This window comes from Meles meles, chromosome 15, assembly GCF_922984935.1.
Source record: "Meles meles chromosome 15, mMelMel3.1 paternal haplotype, whole genome shotgun sequence".
Classification (NCBI taxonomy): Eukaryota; Metazoa; Chordata; class Mammalia; order Carnivora; family Mustelidae; genus Meles; species Meles meles.
Genome location: NC_060080.1, coordinates 22,011,596 through 22,031,249, shown reverse-complemented (window position 1 = coordinate 22,031,249; position 19,654 = coordinate 22,011,596). Strand labels below are relative to the sequence as shown.

General features: G+C 45.0%; 1 protein-coding gene across 2 annotated transcripts in view; it reads left to right on the top strand.

Annotated features, from left to right (window-relative positions):
- RBKS (ribokinase) overlaps positions 1–19,654 on the top strand; it is an 84,562-nt gene that overhangs the window by 44,019 nt on the left and 20,889 nt on the right. For both annotated transcript variants that reach the window (XR_006815039.1, XM_045978829.1), the window contains exon 7: positions 1,445–1,633. Coding sequence is in view for 1 of the 2 variants with exons in the window: in XM_045978829.1 (XP_045834785.1) it covers positions 1,445–1,633 (189 nt within the window). In the remaining variant the exon portion in view is untranslated. The remainder of the gene's footprint in view (positions 1–1,444; positions 1,634–19,654) is intronic.

The window sequence follows — 19,654 nt, the reverse complement described above, 5'->3', positions numbered from 1 at the left end:
CCTCCTTGGCGGGAGGCCTGCTTCTCCCTCTCCCACTCCTGCTACCTGTGTTCCTACTCTCGCTGTCTCTTTCTCTGTCAAATAAATAAATACAATCTTAAAAAGAGAGAGAGAGAGAGAGAGAAGAGAAAGTAAAGAAAACAGAAGGTGGCCTCAAGACATAGCCATCTCGGACAGAAAGGGTCTGTGGAAAAGCCGCTTCAGGAAGGACACATGGTCGACTGAATGAAACCTTTGCTGCTGGGGAAGACCAAAGCCCAGAACGAGCAGACACTGCGGGGTGATGTGTAGACCCCAGGCAGGATTAATCCGGACATGTTCAGAGCAGGCAAAGGAGAAACAGGCCCTTTCTTAGGAAGAAATGGAATACAGAAAAGACAGAATTTAGTTATAAACGTTGTGAGTCCAAAACTATCCTATAATTCATCTAATCTAGTAATTTTGCAGCCACTTTCAGAGCCGGAGAAGGTCCCCAGAGGTGCCTACAGGATGAGGAAGTGGGGCTGCAGTCCTTCCCCCCTACTTCGGCCAGGGCCCTTTTCACGCTCTCGGAGAGAACTGTGGCCCTGTGCAGGCCCCCCATTCTACAGACTGTCCATGACTTGGGGGAAGTCCCAGGGTCAGTAAGCAGCAGACATCTCCTGAATGTCAGCCGTTGCTCTCTCGGCTACATGAGTGACCCTCCTACCCCGCTTCCATCTTCTGGAGCAAAAACAAACACAAGAAATGGGTGTTGTGCAAACATGGGAAGCCATAGCTGGTAATAAGAGAAAGGCATTATGGCCCAAGGGGGCCTAGAAGAATTACGGCCTTAGGTGTGAAATTTACAGGCGTGATTTATATCAAAATCACTGGCAGCGGCCCCTCCCTTTCTCCCATCTTCCCTCCCCCCTTCCTTTCTCCTACAGAATTCTTTGTTCCCTCTAACTCTTTTTGATGAAAACGATCACACATACACACAGAAAATCTGGAAGAACAGTACAATGAACCGTCATCTACTGTCCGCCCAGATGGTTGTTAACTTTTGCTATGTTGCTTCCTCTCTCCCCTGTGTGTGTTGCTTTTTGTTTTTATTGAATCGTTTCAAAGTTGCAGGTAACATGATACATGACTCCTAACTACTTCAGTGCGCATCTTTTAAGAGGAGACACAATACCGTGATCACACTTGAGAAAGTAGTAACAATTCTCTACTGTCATCTAACATCCAGGCCACATTCAAATATCCCCGGTTGTCCCAAGAATGTCCTTGAGAGCTCCTTTTTGTTGTCATTGTTACTGGGGTTTTTCTTTCTTTCCCCGAGCCAGTAAGCATCAGCGTTCTCCCTGGCATGGGTTGTTATGCAGAAGAAGGGAGATGTTTTCTAAGAAAAGGAAATCTAACCTGGAAGTGGACCCAAGTCCCTGTTCTCACCACTGTTTGCTCTCACTTGTCTGTATCCCAGGCTGAGATCCTAACTGGCCTGAAGGTCCACAGCCCTGCAGACGCCACGCGGGCTGCTCTGTTGCTCAAGGGAAAGGGCTGCCACGTGGTCATCATCACCTTAGGTGCTGAAGGATGTGTGATGCTGTCAAAGACAGAACCCATGCCAAAGCACATTCCCACCGAGAAAGTCAAGCCTGTGGATACCACGGTAGGTTGGAAAATTTCACAATCATTTCTGCCCCCTTGAACGTCATCATTGAGTAACAAAGATCCTGCACCTGAATTTTGGGATCATGGGGTAAGAGCCCGAGGAGGTGATATGGTAGAAGAGAAGAAAACCCAGGCTGGAGGACTAGATGTTAATCCTTCCCTAACAGGCTGGGAGACTTTATCCAAGTCACTTAACCTCTCGGAGCTGCAGTTTCCTCATCCATAGGTGAAGGTAGCATTATGCCTGTATTACCTGTATTCATTCATTGACTCATTCAGTAAATATGTACCAAATCCCTGTTGTGCCGGCCATCTGTTAGGTGCTGGGGTTATAGCGATGAACAAGACAAAGTCTCTGTCTCATGGGGCTTAGACTGTGGGTGCTGTAGCAATTCCTGGTTCCTACAAGCCTCTCGTAAGAGCAAGGAGCACTGGTTGGCAGAACTCATTCTTTTAGCCGCAAATAACAGCTAATGTTTACTATCTGCTGACTATGTCTCTTTTGCATACATCTCATATAATCTATAACAGTTATAAGAGGCAGGTTACTGTCCTCGCTTTACAGATTTAGAAACTTGCTCAGGACCATAATGCTAGGACATAACAGCGCTGAGGGTTCAAAACTCAGCCCGTGGACGCCAGACACTTCTTATGTAAGGCACCATGTTAAGGACAAGCAGGTTAAGTAGACAAGTCCCAGCCCAGAATGGGGTGGAAAGAAAAAAAATTAGGAAAAAAAGCTCAGGGCTCCTCTAAAACTGGGAAACTAAAAATCATTTGCTTGTGGCCTAGAATTGAGAAGAGCCAGGGCTGCCAGGGAGGCTCAGTCAGTAAAGCCGCTGACTCTTGATCTCAGCTCAGGTCTCGATCTCAGGGTCATGAGTTCAAGCCCCATGTTGGGCTCCACACTGGGTGTGGAACCTACTTAAAAATTATTTTAAAAAGAAAGAAGAGCTGACTAGCAAAATAAGTAAATGTCAGGGCCCCAAAACCAGAGTTGAAGAAGAATAAACACTTTAGGGCTCTTATGTGTAAGAACTTAATATGTAATTATTTATAAAATGTATTTTGGTTTTTATGCTTTGAAAAAACTTTGGGATGTGGGTCATTTATCAAAATGGAGCCTAGGCGAATCTGATGAAGTTATGGGTGTGAGTATGCTTTGAAACACAGGTAAGTACAAGGAATGCTTTTATAACATGAAATTACACCCTGGTTGCCTTCACAGTGTGCTAGATCAGGCATTTGATAAATTATACTTGGTGTTGACATCCCCTTCATACTGAGTCGTTTTGGAAACCGTTAGTTTTTTTTTTCTATTCTGTCAAGCAGTCACCTGAATTTGAGAGGTTCCTTCTTAGTTCTGAAATCAACCCTGCATTAGACTAAAACTAGTCCAGGTCCTGAACTAGAGCAGAAGAGTTTGCTCTTCCTTTGTTGAAAACGAAGGGTCCTAATAAATAAAAAAAGAAAGGAAGAAAATGAAGGGCCCTGGGGTGGGGGGAGGTGTCTGGCCAGTTCAGTCAGTAGAGCATGTGACCCTTAACTTCAGGGTCATGAGTTCAAGACCCACGTTGGGCATAAAGCTTACTTAAGGGTGCCTGGGTGGCGTCAGTTAAGTGTCTACCTCCAGCTCAGGTCATGATCCCAGGGTCCTGGGATCAAGCCCCGCATCAGGCTCTCTGCTCAGAGGAGAGCCTGCTTCTCCCTCCGCCTGCCCCTCTGCCTACTTGTGCTCTCTCTCTATCTCTCTGTCAAATAAATAAATAAAATCTTTAAAAAAAAATAAAAAGTAACTTAAAAGAAAAAAAAAATCAAAGAACTCTTACCAGAAGATGGAAAGTGGATGCTGGTCAGACAGGCACGAAGCCTGCCCGGCACAGACCACACATGGGGTGGTGCACTGCCCAGGCCGGGGAGGAGGAGACCAGCCGCGGACATGCACAGGTTTGACTCCGTGGTCATCCGCAGAGCCGGTTCATGTGCAGTCATGATGGGTGGCATCTTGAGCATCTGCAACACAGCGAGGGGCACAAGGAGGTTTTCTCACTTTGTTGCTACTGTCTTGTGCCCTTTCGTTTGGTTCCTTAGCACGTGCAGTTCATGTTTTGGTCTCAGGGAAGGAGAAACCCAGTGAGAGCTCAAAGGAGAAATGAGAATTTAATGCTTGGAGGCAGGAGGCCGAGAATGGGATCATGAAAGACCAGGGCCCTGGATGGGGATCAGAGGGTGTTTTCCGTCAAGGGCCACAGAGCGAAGTGTTGGGCTTCCCAGGCCTTGCGTATATACCGCCTGTCACAACTACTCACCTCCACCGTGGTGGCAGGAAAGCGGCCCCAAACAACTTTGCATGCTAGCAACATGAAGCTGGTATTAGTCTAAACTAGATTGTTTTAAGTTAAGGTGTTACCTAGAATCACCAGAGCAATCACTAAGAAAATAACTAAAAACAAAACCAAACTAAACTAAAAGAAACAAGGAAAGGGTGCCTGGGTGGCTCAGTGGGTTAAAGCCTCTACTTTCAGCTCAGGTCATGATCTCAGGGTCCTGGGATGGAGCCCCACATCGAGCTCTCTGCTCAGCGGGGAGCCTGCTTCCCTTCCTCTCTCTGCCTGCCTCTCTGCCTACTTGTGATTTCTCTCTGTCAAGTAAATAAATAAAATATTTAAAAAATAAAAGAAACAAGGAAATTACAGTGGTATCCTCAAAAATATCTACTTAACGCAAAAGGCAGGAATGGAGGAATAAAGAAGCTACTGGAAGATAGGCTGCTGGAAAGTGAGGGATAGAACGAAGAGGGAAACACGGGATCCAGGAAGCAGGTGAGACCACTGAGGAGAGAAGTCAGGACGAGGAAGGGGAGTCTCAGGACCCCAGCAATGCCGCAGACCCCTAATGAGGCTGTCCCAGTGAGAGGAGGAGAGCAGAGAGCCCTGGAGGAATGTCTTCCAGAAACCAAAACAAAAATCAGGAAAGGACCAAGAAAGAAACAGTGGAATATCCACGTGTTTGAATATGCCCAGAGAGTTTTAGATTTCTTGCAGAATTTAAGGGTGGAGAGTAATTAATATGCAGAAAACGGTGGCAGTGAAGAAAAGAGGCCAATTTTTGCTCTACGTCATCTGCAGTCCAAGGGTTAAAGTGTGATGAAGTAAATATAATCACATACCGCACGGCTGTGAATACGTGGTCCTTTAACAGTGTAAGTGCCGATTACTGCTTTATCCCAACATGGAGATTATAATCCTGTTTTGGAGATGGAAGGATATGGTGAGTGTGTGTCTGTGTGCACCCGGGGGGAAGAGAAGAGAGCTGAATGCCCATCCTCCAGAAGTGGAAGTCAAGAGAGAATATCAGAAACTGATTTTAAGCCTATTACCAGGAATCGAAGACGGATACTCAAAGAAACCACTAAAGGAATGTAAAGTCTTTGCCTCATGGAAATGGTTCTGCAGACAGATGGGGCATTTACTCTTCAAGCCTTGTCTTTTTACACTGTATACATGGATGGCTTTGATCCTTTTCTGAAATGACAAAACACTGAGATACCACCTGACACCCACTAGAGTGGCTGGAATCAAAAAACAGATGATAACAAAGTCTAACGAGGACATGGAGAAATCAGAACCCTCAAACAATGCTGGTAGGAGGTAAAAATGGAAATGTAAACGCTTTGGAAAACAGTCTGGAAGTGCTCCAAAAATTAAATTTAGAGTTCAATTTTAAAAGGTTGGATTTAGAGTTACAATAGGACCCAGCAATTCTGCTTCCAGGTGTACACACAGGAGAAATGGAAACATGTATCCACACAAAAATTTATCCATGGATGTTTCTAGCAGTGTTATTTCCCACTGGCCCCTGTGCTCGCTTCGGCAGCACATATACTATTTCCCACTGGCCCCAATCTGGAAACAATCTGACTTTGAACAACAGATTATTGGATAAACAAATTATGATATATACATAGAATAGAATCTTATTCAACCATAAAATGGAATACTGGCACGGGCTACAGCCTAGATGAACATCTAAGACATTATACCAGGTGAAAGAAGACAAACATAGGGGACACCCAGGTGGCACAGTCAGTTGGTTTCAGCTCTGGTCATGATCTCAGGGTCCTGGGATTGAGCCCCATGTTGAGTTCCACACTCAGCTTGGAGCCTGCTTGAGAATCTCTCTCTCTCTGCCCCTCCCACTCATGCTGTCTCTCTGTCTCTCTGTCTCTCTCTCAAATTAATAAAATCTTAAAAAAAAAAAAGAAGACAAACATAAAAGGCCACATATTATATGCTTCCATGTAGATGATATGTCCAGAATAGGTAAATCTACAGAAACAGAAAGTAGATTGATGGCTGCCAACAGCTGGGTGCGGGGCAGGGGGGCAGGGAGAGTGACTGCTAATGGGTACAGGATTCCTTCCTGGAAAATGTTCTGGAATCAGATGGTGGTGATGGGTGTACAACCTTGTGGATATAAGGTTGTGACAACCACTGAATTGCGCACTTTTAAAGGGTGAGTTTCATGGTACATGAATTATATCCATTTAGAAAACAAAGGTCAAACAACAATAACACAAAGCTCCATCTAGGCCCTTCACTGATAAGCGGATACTCTTGTGATAAAGAATCTTCCAGTTCACCGCTCCACTGGATCTACTGAATGGCTCTCAGTGTCCCCCCAGTGGAGCGGAAGTGACACAGGAAACAAGGGTAGTTATTTTCTGGGTGTAGAATCTCCCTCAGCGTTTTTATGCTATCTTTGTCCTCTCCTCCTGCACTGTCATTATGAAAATCCTTGCCTGTTCTGCACACCACTGTTAAGCCTCTTCATAAGTCTAAGAAAGAGGAGATAATTCACATGGTGAGGCGAGGAGCTCCCAGGGAGACATTTTCTTCGCAACAAATGGGCTCCTTCACATTTCTGTCAGGAGGGCATTACAAGCTCTCAGGCGGTTGATGACCTCACTTTTCTCCTCCTAATCCCTCACGATGCTCACCTTTAAAAAAAAAAAAGAAAATTCATGTCATGCCACCTAAATGTATACAGTTCTCCTCAGTCACACCTCAGCAGCTCTGGCCAAACTGAAATAAATAAATAAATTGGGGGTGGCTTGACCGGCGGGAAATCCCTTCAGTTGGTTCTGTCCACCCCGAGACAGGCAGCCTGCCCTACAAGGAGCCATTTCCCGTCGGTGCTTCGCACACTGCTCTGTTCAGCTCGCCTCCGTGTCCACAGTTGGCTGTATCACGTTTTACCGCCATCTTTCCTGTTGTACTACAGTGAGATGGGGGGGGGGGGGGTAGAGCACAGATGTCCTCCGCTCAGTTTGGGAGACATGATAGATGTGTCTCTTTTCCTATCTCTCTGTATTATCTGAATCTCAGCCTTAACACGCCACGGCCCTCACATCCCCCCATGCTGTCCTCCACCCTGAACAGTAGGGGGCTTGGCCTTCTTGTGTTGATGGCACTAAATCATCGCTCCATAGTCAAGAGTCGCACACATTTAAGTATGGTAATATTTTAGGTTATTGTGCTCGTGTGATATATTAGAACGTTAGCTATCCTTGGCCTACAAGCTGTATAAAATTCTTGATATAGAAATTGCTTTTCCTACGTGTAAATGGTTAAGTCCTAGCATCTGCATTTATCCTCTTATTTTTTAAGAACTCAACCTATAGGCCAAATCCGTCTTCCCAAGAATAATTGGGTTCTTATAGTGCAAGGTATATAAGGAAGCTGACGGTAATCCAAAGCCAGGGGCATGGGGCCTCTCTTACCTCTTCTGTATCCCACTTTTTTTCTGTCCATTATATTTGAGTCCTGTGGTATTCACAGTTGCTGGGTGAGGCACAAGGCAGTGTCAGTCCAGCTATGTGGCTGCCCCCAACAGATAATTCAGGGCTTGGAGGGTCCACTCTGAACTAGAAATTGCACCAGTAGGAAGTGGGGATGGTTTATTTTAAAGTTTGCTTGGAAGGTAAGTGATTGCTGCAACTGGTGAGTTACCCCGAGTTTTCTGAGTTAATTTTTTTTTAAGATTTTATTTATTTATTTGACAGACAGAGATCACAAGTAGGCAGAGAGGCAGGTTGTGGGGGGGGAGTAGGCTCCCTGCTGAGCAGAGAGCCCGATGCGGGGCTCAATCCCGGAACCCTGAGATCATGACCTGAGCTGAAGGCAGAAGCTTAACCCACTGAGCCACCCAGGCGCCCCTCCTAGTTAATTTCTCTTCAGTGCATTCCTCACATCCCAGGATCTGGCCTTCAGCCCTCCAGGATATTCTTAAGGACTGGCTCCTAGTAATCTATCTCTGAGGTGCCATTCAGAATTGTCATTCTTTGAGGTTGTTCAGCCTTTGAAAACCCAGATTTGAAGGGCCATTTTCTCATGTTGATATGACTTTTCCCCCCAACCTATGTCCTCTTCCCATTGCCACCCCCTGGCCAGTGAAAGACCAAGCTAATACTGTCAGAGGTCCTTAGAACCACTGAATTTAGAGCTGTTAAGATCTGTTCCTCAACTCAGGCAAACTGGGGTGTTTCTTACTTAGCCATAGTCTTGCTGAGAGGACTGAACAACTCACCAGTTCTTACACGCGCTCTGCCAGTGTTAGTCTTGGTGACACTCCTTAAAATATGTTTTCCCAGCAAAGCACTCTTTCTCCCTCCCGCCTCTTCCTTTCTGATGAACATACACATTCTTGCATTTGTTAATAATTAATCGAGTTTCTGAGGGGTCATCGGAGCTCCTACTTCATCTTGTCCTTGAAAAAAGCTTTTGCACAGTTCTGTCCAGAAACTACATTATAGCCCAGAATTGAGCTCCCCTCACTCTTGATTGCCAAGACTTGGAAAAGGGTGGGGAAAGGAAAACACTGTGGGTAAAGAGCAACAGAATCTTGGATGCTGAGGAGGTAACTGTAAAATAACGAGGCTGACTTTAACCGCCATATCAATTCATTATCCAAGAAGTAACTGTCGTTTCCTCCACATTGTGACCTCGGGAAAATTAAGTATCTACTGATACTGCCACTGCTCAAAGTCTCCTGTTTTCGAACACCCTGAGAGCATTTGACCCTACTTATCAGTCTACTGGGTTTTTTCCTTCTATTCATAAAATTAATAAATACTTATGCACAAGAGGAGAAAAAAAGCAGACACCATAAAAAAGTATCAAGAAGAAAGTCAAATACCCATGAGTCTAACACTTAGAGTAGCCACTGTTATCCTTCTAAAGATTTTATTTTTAAGTAGTCTCTGCCCCCAACATGAGGCTTGAACCTACAAGCCCCGAGATCAAGAGTCGCACACTCCACTGGCCCAGCCAGCCAGGCACCCCGTCCACCATTATCCTCTTAGTATAAATCCTTCCGTATTTTCTTCTAGACCCATTCATGCATTTTCGAATATTTGTTTATGGAAAATTTGAATATTTCCCCCAGCAGAGATTAATATGTGTAATTAGGGGATGCCTCTACAACTCAAAAAGATCCGCTGTTTCTCTAGAATAATGTAAAGGGAAATTCACGGAAGAAGAAATACAGTAAATAAATGTAATAATGTTCAACCTCACAAGAAATCAGGATTATACAAATGAAAATCACAGTGCGATCCCCCCTTTATTGCCCATCAGTTCTGCAAAAAATAAAGACTGATAATGTCAACGTAAATTGGAAGCACATGTACTTACATAATCCTGATGGGAGTGTAAATTTTACAATGTTTTCAGAGGGCAATTTGACAGTCCCAATTTTTTAAATATGCTTTCCCTTTAACCCAGTAAATCTATCCTGCAGAAATGTTCATATATACAAGTGTTTCTAAAGAATATTCTGGCTTTGTTTGTAATAATCAAAAACTGATCAGACATATCTACATAATCATCAGCAGGAGAAAATCAAATTATAACAGTAATGGTGCCATTTATTTAAAAAATAACTCCAGCTACCTGTAAATAAAAGCATATTTTAAAAATCTGGGGGAAGGAACCCACCAAACCGCTATGATCATTGCTCATGGGAAGGAGAAGAGGAGGGGGACAGGAGGCAGGTATCATAAAGGAGGACTTCTACAATCTACTCCATACTCTATATTGTTTTAGTATTTCCATGACCCTTTATTTTTCATGCATTACTTTGAAGTTTGGAAGATATATGATTTGAGGACATAGAAAAAACTATTTGGAGCCACACCTAGCAAATAAGAGAGGGGATATCATTTCTCAAAGAGTGTCATGGGCGGTATCCTCACAAAGGAGCCAGTAATTAGCAGGTTCGCTCTTGATCTCATGAAGAACCTCTCAAAGGTTCTTTTCCAAAATTCCAAAATCTTGTTATATAGGCTGAGTAGCTCTTTGACTTAAGATGACTTCCGAATGGATAGACATCTGATGCCCAAGAACTAGATGAGCGCTGCCCTCAGATCCAGGCACCGGAGTTTAAGTCTAGATATTTCTCTATACACTTTTGACGGGATTTTTTCCTTTATCTTTCTAAAGAAACGATTTCCCTCAAGAATATGTTATTTTCTACAGTTTCCCTTAGAAATAACAGAATAAATGTCAAAGCGGCACTGTTTCTGTTCATCACTCAAATGCATGACAGATCTTCATAGAAGCTTTAACTCGTGGTCACGTTTTCTTTCTGAATGGGTCTGCTGACATCTCTTAACTCTTCAACCTTCATTCCCGCAACAAATAATATACTGAATGATCCAAACCTTGGCTTTGCCATATTTCTCGGTCTTTATTAGTTGATGACCTGAAGGAATTGTAAAAAGGGCCAGGCCATAGGTGATACCTCATTTTTTTAAAAGAATTTATTTATTTTAAGAAAGAAAGAATTTATTTATTTCACAGAAAAAGATCACAAGTAGGCAGAGAGGCAGGCAGAGAGAGAGGAGGAAGCAGGCTCCCCACTGAGCAGAGAGCCCGATGTGGGACTCAGTCCCAGGATCCTGGGATCATGACCTGAGCTGAAGACAGAGGCTTAACCCACTGAGCCACCCAGGTGCCCAGCAATGCCTCATTTTTAAGTACTTAATAGTTCACATACTTCATTGTCCATGTACCTCCCATTTGAAACAGACCTGAATGGAAAGCCTCATGAGGGATGGAGGAACATATGTAACATAATCCTTTGTACTGAAGTGTGTCCCCTCCAAAATTCATATGTTGAAGGAGGTAATTAAGGTTAAATGAGGTCGTAAGAACGGAGCCATAGGACTAATGTTCTTACAGGAAGAAACACTAGAGAGCTCACTGTCTGGGTAGACTCAAAGAGAGCACACAGTAAGATGGCGGCCCCCTGCAGGGCAGGAGAAGAGGCCTTAGAATGAAGCCCTCGTTGTGAGCACCCTGATCTTGGACTTCCAACCTCCAGAACTGTGAAAAATAAATTTCTGTTGTTGAAGCCACCCGGCCGGTGGTTTTTTTAAATGGCGGCCCAAGCAGACTAACACGCACAAGAAAGCAAATGAGCGTACGTCAGAAGTGACCTAAAGTGAATACTGAAAAGTCGGCTGTTTTGTGAGGAGAAAATAATCTGAAGTGAACTAACAGGATCAGCCTAAATTACCTTTTTTGGTGAACTATCTTGAGAGTACTGCTTATGGTGTAACTGTAATCATCGGTCCCAGTAAGGAAAGGCCAGATGATGTCCTGAGCTCAAACCTCGATTTAATGCCTTTTTTAGAGAGGAGGAAAGTAATGCTCCTAAAGATGAACAGTCTGCCCAGTCGGACGGCTGGCAGGTTGGCAGAGCCAGGAACTGATTCCAGATCTTTCTGTCTGTCCGACCCCTGTGTGCAGGTACTCTCTGCCATACCCCTCTGTCTCTTGATGTTGTGGCCGTCCGCCCAGCCTTCAGCCCCTCCTCTACGGCATTTCAGCACTGACTTTCCGTGTCACTTGCCATGATACAGTCCTCTATAATCCCTCCATTTCTCTAGATTTTTAGAAGCTTCCAGATCTTGCAAAGGTACAGCCTGCTTTGTGGTCTACTTGAAGGCAGGAACCCATGTAGGAATGGGACCTGGCACGTGTACGTACCCAGTACCTCTTAGTGCTCACTAGTAGGGCCCTCCCTCTGTGTCTGCTCACTGTACTTGCGGGTGCCGGGGGGGGGTACCAGGAAGCATATACCAGGAGCACGTATCACTCTCCAGTACACAGAGTGGGCATGACCTTGGCTCTGTACAGTACTGGAAAGAAACCCAGGTCTCACTGCCATTCAGTTCCAGCATCTTCCTGTATGGTACCAGGAGCTGGACTACACAGATAGTAGTGTGGCGGGATCATTCCAGTCCAGATATCAAAGTTTTGGGCACAGACCACTACCACTCATTCTTGCCACTGAATGACTGAAGCTGAAGGAGAGGCGCACCGCTCCTAGAGAATATAACCAGATCATCTGTCCATGCGATTCTTCAAATAGGGGCCTGGCCTGCTAACGAGAGAAGCTAGGGAAAATATAATCCTCTTTTTTTAACAGTCCCAAACAAGCTATCCAGTTTCAGGAAAAACAAAAACAAAAAAAGCCCTCGTCCTTCCCTGCCTAGTAAAATCCTTTCCATCCTCACAGTCCGGCTCAGAGAGTTCCTAGTTGGGCAGTCCCACTGCTTACTATGTGCTTGGCATATAATAACAGGTCCTCCTGAAATAACGGAAGACTTCTAGTTCCTTCTGTGATGAGTGTATGTACTGGGGTCACTTAGGCTCACTGAGCCCCAGTGTTCTCAGGAGACTAGAGGATCTAAGGGATCCCTTATATTCCTTAAATTCGACCTTGACCGTGCCAAGGAAAAGAATAAATCTCAGATACAAATGCTTTTTTTTTTTAATGTTATGAAAACAAAACACCCAGTTTCCCATTTTAAAACATATCCTTAGAATGGGGCACCTGGGTGGCTCAGTGGGTTAAAGCCTCTGCCTTCAGCTCAGGTCATGATCTCAGGGTCCTGGGATTGAGCCCCACATTGGGCTCTCTGCTCGGCAGGGAGCCTGCTTCCCCCTCTCTCTCTGCCTACTTGTGATCTCCGTCTGTCAAATAAATAAATAAAATCTTTAAAAATTAAAAAAATATATATCCTGAGATTATTTTACCTGCGTGATAGAAAGGCCAGACCAAAATTAAGTTACAGAGGGTAGATGGCCTCTCTGAAACCGGCATCATAGAATACAGAAAACCCGGCTGAGAGCCTTCTTCTCGTTAGGAATGACATCGATAAAATGGACGTGGTATCTGAGCAAATTCTGCCGACTCTGGCTGCCAGAAAAGATGAAGATGACAAGAAGTTGACTGAATATAAAGAAAGGACAGAGGACAAGGTGATAGCTGAACAGACTGATGGACAAGGCACAAGCCATCTGCCATGCCCGGGGGTCCGTATTAGCTCTATTACGTGACTTCCGTATCAGCAGATCACCTCAATGCTGGCTAATCAGGCAGAATTAAATATTTTACATTATCTTTTGTAATCCTGCATGGGATCCGTTGAAAACCCAGGGCTCTAAAAATCTGATTGTAACTGCCTACCAGAAATGTCATCTTCACTTTGAGGAACTGGACCAGGGCCAAACACCGGGCTGTGTTTTCCATGTTCCTAAAGTACCTCCCACAGCCAGACCTGGACAGGCACGTACGTGTGCCTGGTGCCCACGTCTTCTGGGTCCCCAACCCTGCTCCAGAGCTCAGATGCAGCCAGTGATTAAAAAGAGCCACGGTAGTGGAAAAGAGGGGCATGGAGGTGGAGGTAGGATGTAGAGAAGGAAAAAAAAACCGTCAAAACCTCAGCAAAAGTCAAGAGAGCAAAATCTAAATCTAGATTTAGAGCGTTCTATGGGCGCTACCTAATTGGAAGGATGGGAAACAGTCCCTGTCCCAGGAGGAAGGGCTGGGTGAAGGCTCCAGGAGCTTGCTTGGAGCTTCCTACCGCTCTCCTCCCCCTCCCCCTATGCTCTCCCCCTCCCACCCCCTGCTCCTCGAGCAGTGTGGTCACTGGGAGGTGGGATGGCAGTCTGCGCCTTGCCCACTTGCTAGGATGCTACACTCGTGTCCTCCGGAGCAGAACTGCCAGGACTAGACTATGGTGCTTCTCAGGGGTTTCCAGTGTGTGAAGTTGTTTCTTGGGTAGACCCGAAATTCAGAGGCGAAAAGAGCCAAACTGGAGACCCCAGGGAGCTGGAGCCACGCCCAGCCCTCCGTGCGGGGCTGTAGCTGCTGACAGAGGTGACCAAGGAAATGAGAAAAGAGCCTTGGTGGGCTTCTGTCTGCCTTGGTGTGAAAGCATGTGTGTTGTAGGTTAGTGATGTGTATACTTCATGTATATCCCACACTGAGGATGTCTGCGCTGTGTGAATAGATTGTTGGTGGCACGAGTATCGTGCGTGCCTGTGGATGTGAGTAAAACGTACTGCTGCGGGACAGGGTGTAAAGGGCCCGGTGGCCACTCGCACTTTCCTCCTCCTTCCATTCCTTTAAACATGATAGGAGGGCTCTGTACTGTGCTACAACCCTGAGAAAGGGACAAGATTTGGGGATAGAGGGGGCCAGAGGTTACATGAATTACATTTCCCCTGAAAGGGTCTCTAAAAACAAAGTTTAAATCCTTTTCCTTCCTTTGGTCAAAACAAATGAAAACAGGCACCTGGGTGGCTCAGTCAGTGAAGCCTCTGCCTTCAACTCAGGTCATGATCTCAGGGTCCTGGGATCGAGCCCCGCATCGAGCTCTCTGCTCAGTGGGAAGCCTGCTTCCCGCCCCCCCCCCCCGCCGCCCCCGTTGCTCCCCTCCTCCTGCTCTCTCGCTCACTCTCTCTATCCCAAATAAAAAAGGTAAAACCTTTTTTTTAAAAAATGAAAACTAGGAAAAGAAAGATCACGGTTACATTTGCTAAGTGACTTCCCATGACTGTCCTATTCCCAGTTAAGGATGCCATCTTCTGGGGCACCTGGGTGGCTCAGTTGGTTAAGCATGTGCCTTTGGCTCAGGTCAGGATCTCAGGGTCCTGGGACCCAGCTCGGAGTCGGGCTCCACACTCAGCCATGGAGCCTGCTTCACGATTCTTCCTCTATCCTTCCCCACCCTGCTCATATTTGCATGCTTGCTCCTGCTCTCTCTCAAATAAATAAATAAAATCTTCAAAACATTTTTTATTTTATTTTATTTATTTATTTGAGAGAGAGACAGAGTGAGACAGAGCATGAGAGGGGAGGTCAGAGGGAGAAGCAAACTCCCCATGGAGCTGGGAGCCTGATGTGGGACTCGATCCCAGGATTCCGGGATCATGACCTGAGCTGAAGGCAGTCAATTAACCAACTGAGCCACCCAGGAGTCCCCAAAAATTTAAAAAAAAAAAAAAAAGAAAGAAAACGAAAACCATCTTCCTCTACGTCTGCTCTTTTAGTTTTACTAAAGCACGTGGGAATCTAACTGTGTAGACTCAGTTGTACGTGAAATATAATTTGATCAAATACTTACACTGACTACCTCCCTCAGTTGTCCCAAGGCCAGTCAGGTTGCCTGTGTCCTCCCTTCCTTCCTTCTTCATAAACTGTGAAATGTTTCAATGACACTGAAAAGCATAGAGAACAAGATCATGACCACCCATGGACCCATCATCCAGCTTTGTTATTTCTTCAAATTTTGCTATTTTTGCTACAGGTAGTTTTTAAGAAATAAAATGTCACAAACACAATGTGACCTCTTGGCTTAGGATGCTTAGTGCTATGAAGACGCAGCCTGTGTCTGAACCTAGCTTTTAGAAACACGTTTGAGCAGAAGAACAGTAGGGTTTTGTAAGAATTTCTCTGGATTTTTGGCATCCTGCAGTTTTACTAAAATGAGCCCGCATCTGAATTTATTCTCATTTATACTGTTCCTGACTCTGTTCTTCCTGAACCTCAGTATTTGTGTTTCTCTTCAATTCTGAACAATTCTTAGGCATTCTCTCTTTCATTATTTCCTCCCCTACTTCCTCAGTTGTCTCCTTCTGGAACCCCTAGAAGATAATATATTACACCATCTCTTTTCTATTCGTGTCTTTTAAAACTGCTGGAGAGAGGAGCGCCTGGGTGGCTCAGTTAGTTGAGCATCCCATTCGGTTTCAGCTCAGGTCATGATCTCAGGGTTGTGGGATCGAGCCCAGTGTCAGGCTCCATGCTCAGCTGAGAGTCTGCTTGGGATTCTCCCTCTCCCTCCCCTTATGTGCTCTTTTTCTCTCTTCTCTCTGTGTCTCTCTCTCTGTTTGTCTCTCTCTCTCTCAAATAAAATCTTAAAAAAAAAAAAAAAAACGGGGCACCTGGGTGGCTCAGTGGGTTAAACCCTCTGCCTTCGGCTCAGGTTATGATCCAAGGTCCTGGGATAAAGCCCCACATCAGGCTCTCAGCTCATCGGGGAGCCTGCTTCCTCCCCATCTCTGCCTGCCTCTCTACCCAATTGCGATCTCTGTCAAATAAATAATTAAAATCTTTAAAAAAAAAAAAAAAAAACCTGCTTAGAGGGGAGAAGCCTGGGATCCCGAGGCTGCTTGACACCTTATTCTTGTTCCAGGGTCGATAAAACAAAAGTGACCTTGAGAACTGAAAATACTGTCCTTTAAACACAGAAAGTGACAGTCCTTTAAGAAACAGAAAAGACCCTTGTGAGACGTTATGGCACACATTTACTCCGCACACTGCATTTTAATCTTCCGCATTGCAAACAGCAGGTGCGCCAGTGCCAGAGGGCCACTGGTGTAATAAGACAGTCCCTGGCCCCAAAGAGCTGGAGTCTGGAGCCCACGGTTGAATGAGAAGTGCCGTGATGGGGACTGAGGAGCCCCACTGGCCTCAGGAGCCTGCGACCCTTCTTGGAGAGGGCAAGGGAAGGTGAGCTAAAGGATGGGTCAGCTTGGGGAAGGGTAACCCAAGCAGAGGCAGCAGCTCATGAAAGGTCCAGAGCCAAGAGAGCGTGTCAGCGTGGGTGCCTTTTCAATAGTTCTGTGCGGAAAGAGCTTACAGTACAACGAAGGATGGAAAAGAACGAGGCGCATCTGTAACAGGGACAGGTTATGAAGGGCTGCATTTGCCACAGCCGGAATTTTGCATGATCCCCTGAGGGCAATGCGGAGCCCCTGAAGAGTTTAAGCAGGGATAGATCTTATCAGGTTTGTACTCCATTAAAAGATTCAGATGGGGGGCGCCTGGGTGGCTCGGTGGATTAGGCCACTGCCTTCGGCTCGGGTCATGGTCTCAGGGTCCTGGGATCGAGCCCCACGTCGGGCTCTCTGCTCCGCAGGGAGCCTGCTTCCTCCTCTCTCTCTGCCTGCCTCTCTGCCTAGTTGTGATTTCTCTCTGTTAAATAAATAAAATATTAAAAAAAAAAAAGATTCAGATGGCTGCTTATAAAGAATAAGGAAGATGTGGTCCATATACACGACGGAGTATTATGCCTCCATCAGAAAGGATGAATACCCAACTTTTGTAGCAACATGGACGGGGCTGGAAGAGATTATGCTGAGTGAAATAAGTCAAGCAGAGAGAGTCAAGTATCATATGGTTTCACTTATTTGTGGAGCATAACAAAGAACACGGAGGACATGGGGAGATGGAGAGGAGAAGGGAGTTGAGGGAAATTGGAAGGGGAGATGAACCATGAGAGACTGTGGACTCTGAAAAACAACCTGAGGGTTTTGAAGGGGCGGGGGGTGAGAGGTTGGGGAACTAGGTTGAGGATAACAGAGAGGGCACATATTGCATGGAGCACTGGGTGTGGTGCAAAAACAAGGAGTACTGTTACGCTGAAAATAAATAAATAAATAAATAAATAAATAAATAAATAAATAAATAAGAGTTGAGAACATTAAAAAAAAAAGAAAAGAATAAGGCCGGGGGGCACCTGGGTGGCTCAGGTCTTGATCTCAGGGTTATGGGCTCAAGTCCCATGTTTGAGTTCCGCCTTGCACTCTAATGTATTCTTTAAAAAAATAAAATCAAAAGAATAAATTGGAGATTATAATACTGGAGGCAGGCAGAACCACCCAGACTGTTGCAGTGATCTGTCTACTAACAGATTACGGCAGCCTGGACGAGGGAGGTAGAAATGCGGATGTTCAGAAGTGAGTTTAAGAAGTCTTAAGAATTCGGGTGGTGCGGTTATGGACATTGTGGGGTGTGTGTGCTGTGGTGAGTGCTGTGAAGTGTGTAAACCTGGCGACTCACAGACCTGTCCCCCTGGAGCTAAAAATACATTATATGTTTATAAAAAATTTTTTTAAATTATAAAAAAAAAAGAAGAAGAAGAAGTCTTAAGAATTCAGGGGCGCCTGGGTGGCTCAATGGGTTAAAGCCTCTGCCTTCGGCTCAAGACATGATCTCAGGGTCCTGGGATCGAGCCCCACATTGGGCTCTCTGCTCAGCGGGGAGCCTGCTTCTCCCTCTGCCTGACTCTCTGCCTACTTGTGATCTCTCTTTTTCTGTCTAATAAATAAATAAAAGACTTTTAAAAAAAAGTTTTAAGAATTCAGAGAATATAACAGTAGGTTATTTCCTTTAAAACAAAAGGATGTGGGGACCAAGTAAGTAAGATGCTTATTTCATGGGCAAAACCAATAGATCCTTCTACCAGCATCAGTGATTGTCAGCATCTTTTTTGAGCCTTGACTCACCTAAGGACCAAGACCTACTCCCAACAGAAACAGCGTCGCTGGTGATTCTCCGCAGATGGTACAGGAAGACAGAGGTGTAGTTTACAGAAAATGTAACGAAATACCCAAGTGATGCCTGCATGCCCTTCCATTGAGCACGTCTGGCTGCCTGCCACCCCCATTTTGGGGGACTCACTGATCTGTGCAACAAGAGAAGCATCTGGAGCAGAAATTTATCCTTCACTTAAAAGTAAAACAGCATGTGAAGGGAATTCTTATGCAACACGGTGCTGATTGGGGTATCTCCCCTACCACCTGTGCCTGAGACACTGGCTTTCCAGATACAAACACAGCCTTCACCTAACTACACGCTCTCGCCCTGATGAAGGACCCAATCAGCCAGTATGTGACGAATTTGGGTTGTGTGAACAAAACCCCAGGTATGGCAGCCAAGGCGCCCACAGCTTGTCGTGACTCATCCACACCAACCTTCAGCAGTGAGATTCTCAGAACAATTGTTCAGTTCCATCCTTCGCTTCCACGGTGTACAACTAGCCCGAGACCCGAGAGTGAACCAGCAACTGTAAGGAACCAGAAACATTATAAATAACCCAGAGAACCCTTTTATAACAACAACTGCCTACTGATTTTGTGGCCTAACAGCTCAAGCAAAAAAAAGGATATAAATACGATATTGTGCAATGACTAATTACTCAAAATTTTGTGCATCAGCAGAAGTGGAACCTGTGGTTGGTGCTAATATTATCAGATGTCTTTACTGTTTAATAACCCGGTAGCTCTGTATTATGGAGCATGCGATTTTCAGAGAGAATGATGATTTCATTTCAGGTACCTCTCACTGATATAAAAAAGCAGCTGTTAGAAGATGGCCATTTGGCAGAAAATGTTTTAGCAGAATCTTTTGTGAGATACTAAATCATATCGGATTAGCTGTCTTCTGGCTAGAATAGTGGCGTCACAAAGCAGAAAGATGGCTGACCACAGAAGGCAAGGCCAGTCTTTAGAACCCGGTGAATCACTCACAGACATTTTAGTTGTAAGTGCCATTTATTCACCAAGATATAAAGTTATTTATATACAAAGCTTCCATTAATGTTGCCTGAAGAATGGGCCTTTTTTAATTCCAGTTTTAGCTCACACTTAGGATTCTACTTTTCTCATTAATTCCATTCCAATAATGGAATTCTTTAAATTAATAGAATAAATTAATCCAACACAGACATTTTTTGCCAGAATGGGGTGGTTTTTTTTTAAAGATTTTATTTATTTATTTGACAGACAGAGATCACAAGTAGGCAGAGAGGCAGGCAGAGAGAGAGAGGAGGAAGCAGGCTCCCTGCCAAGAAGAGCAGAGAGCCTGATGCGGGGCTCGA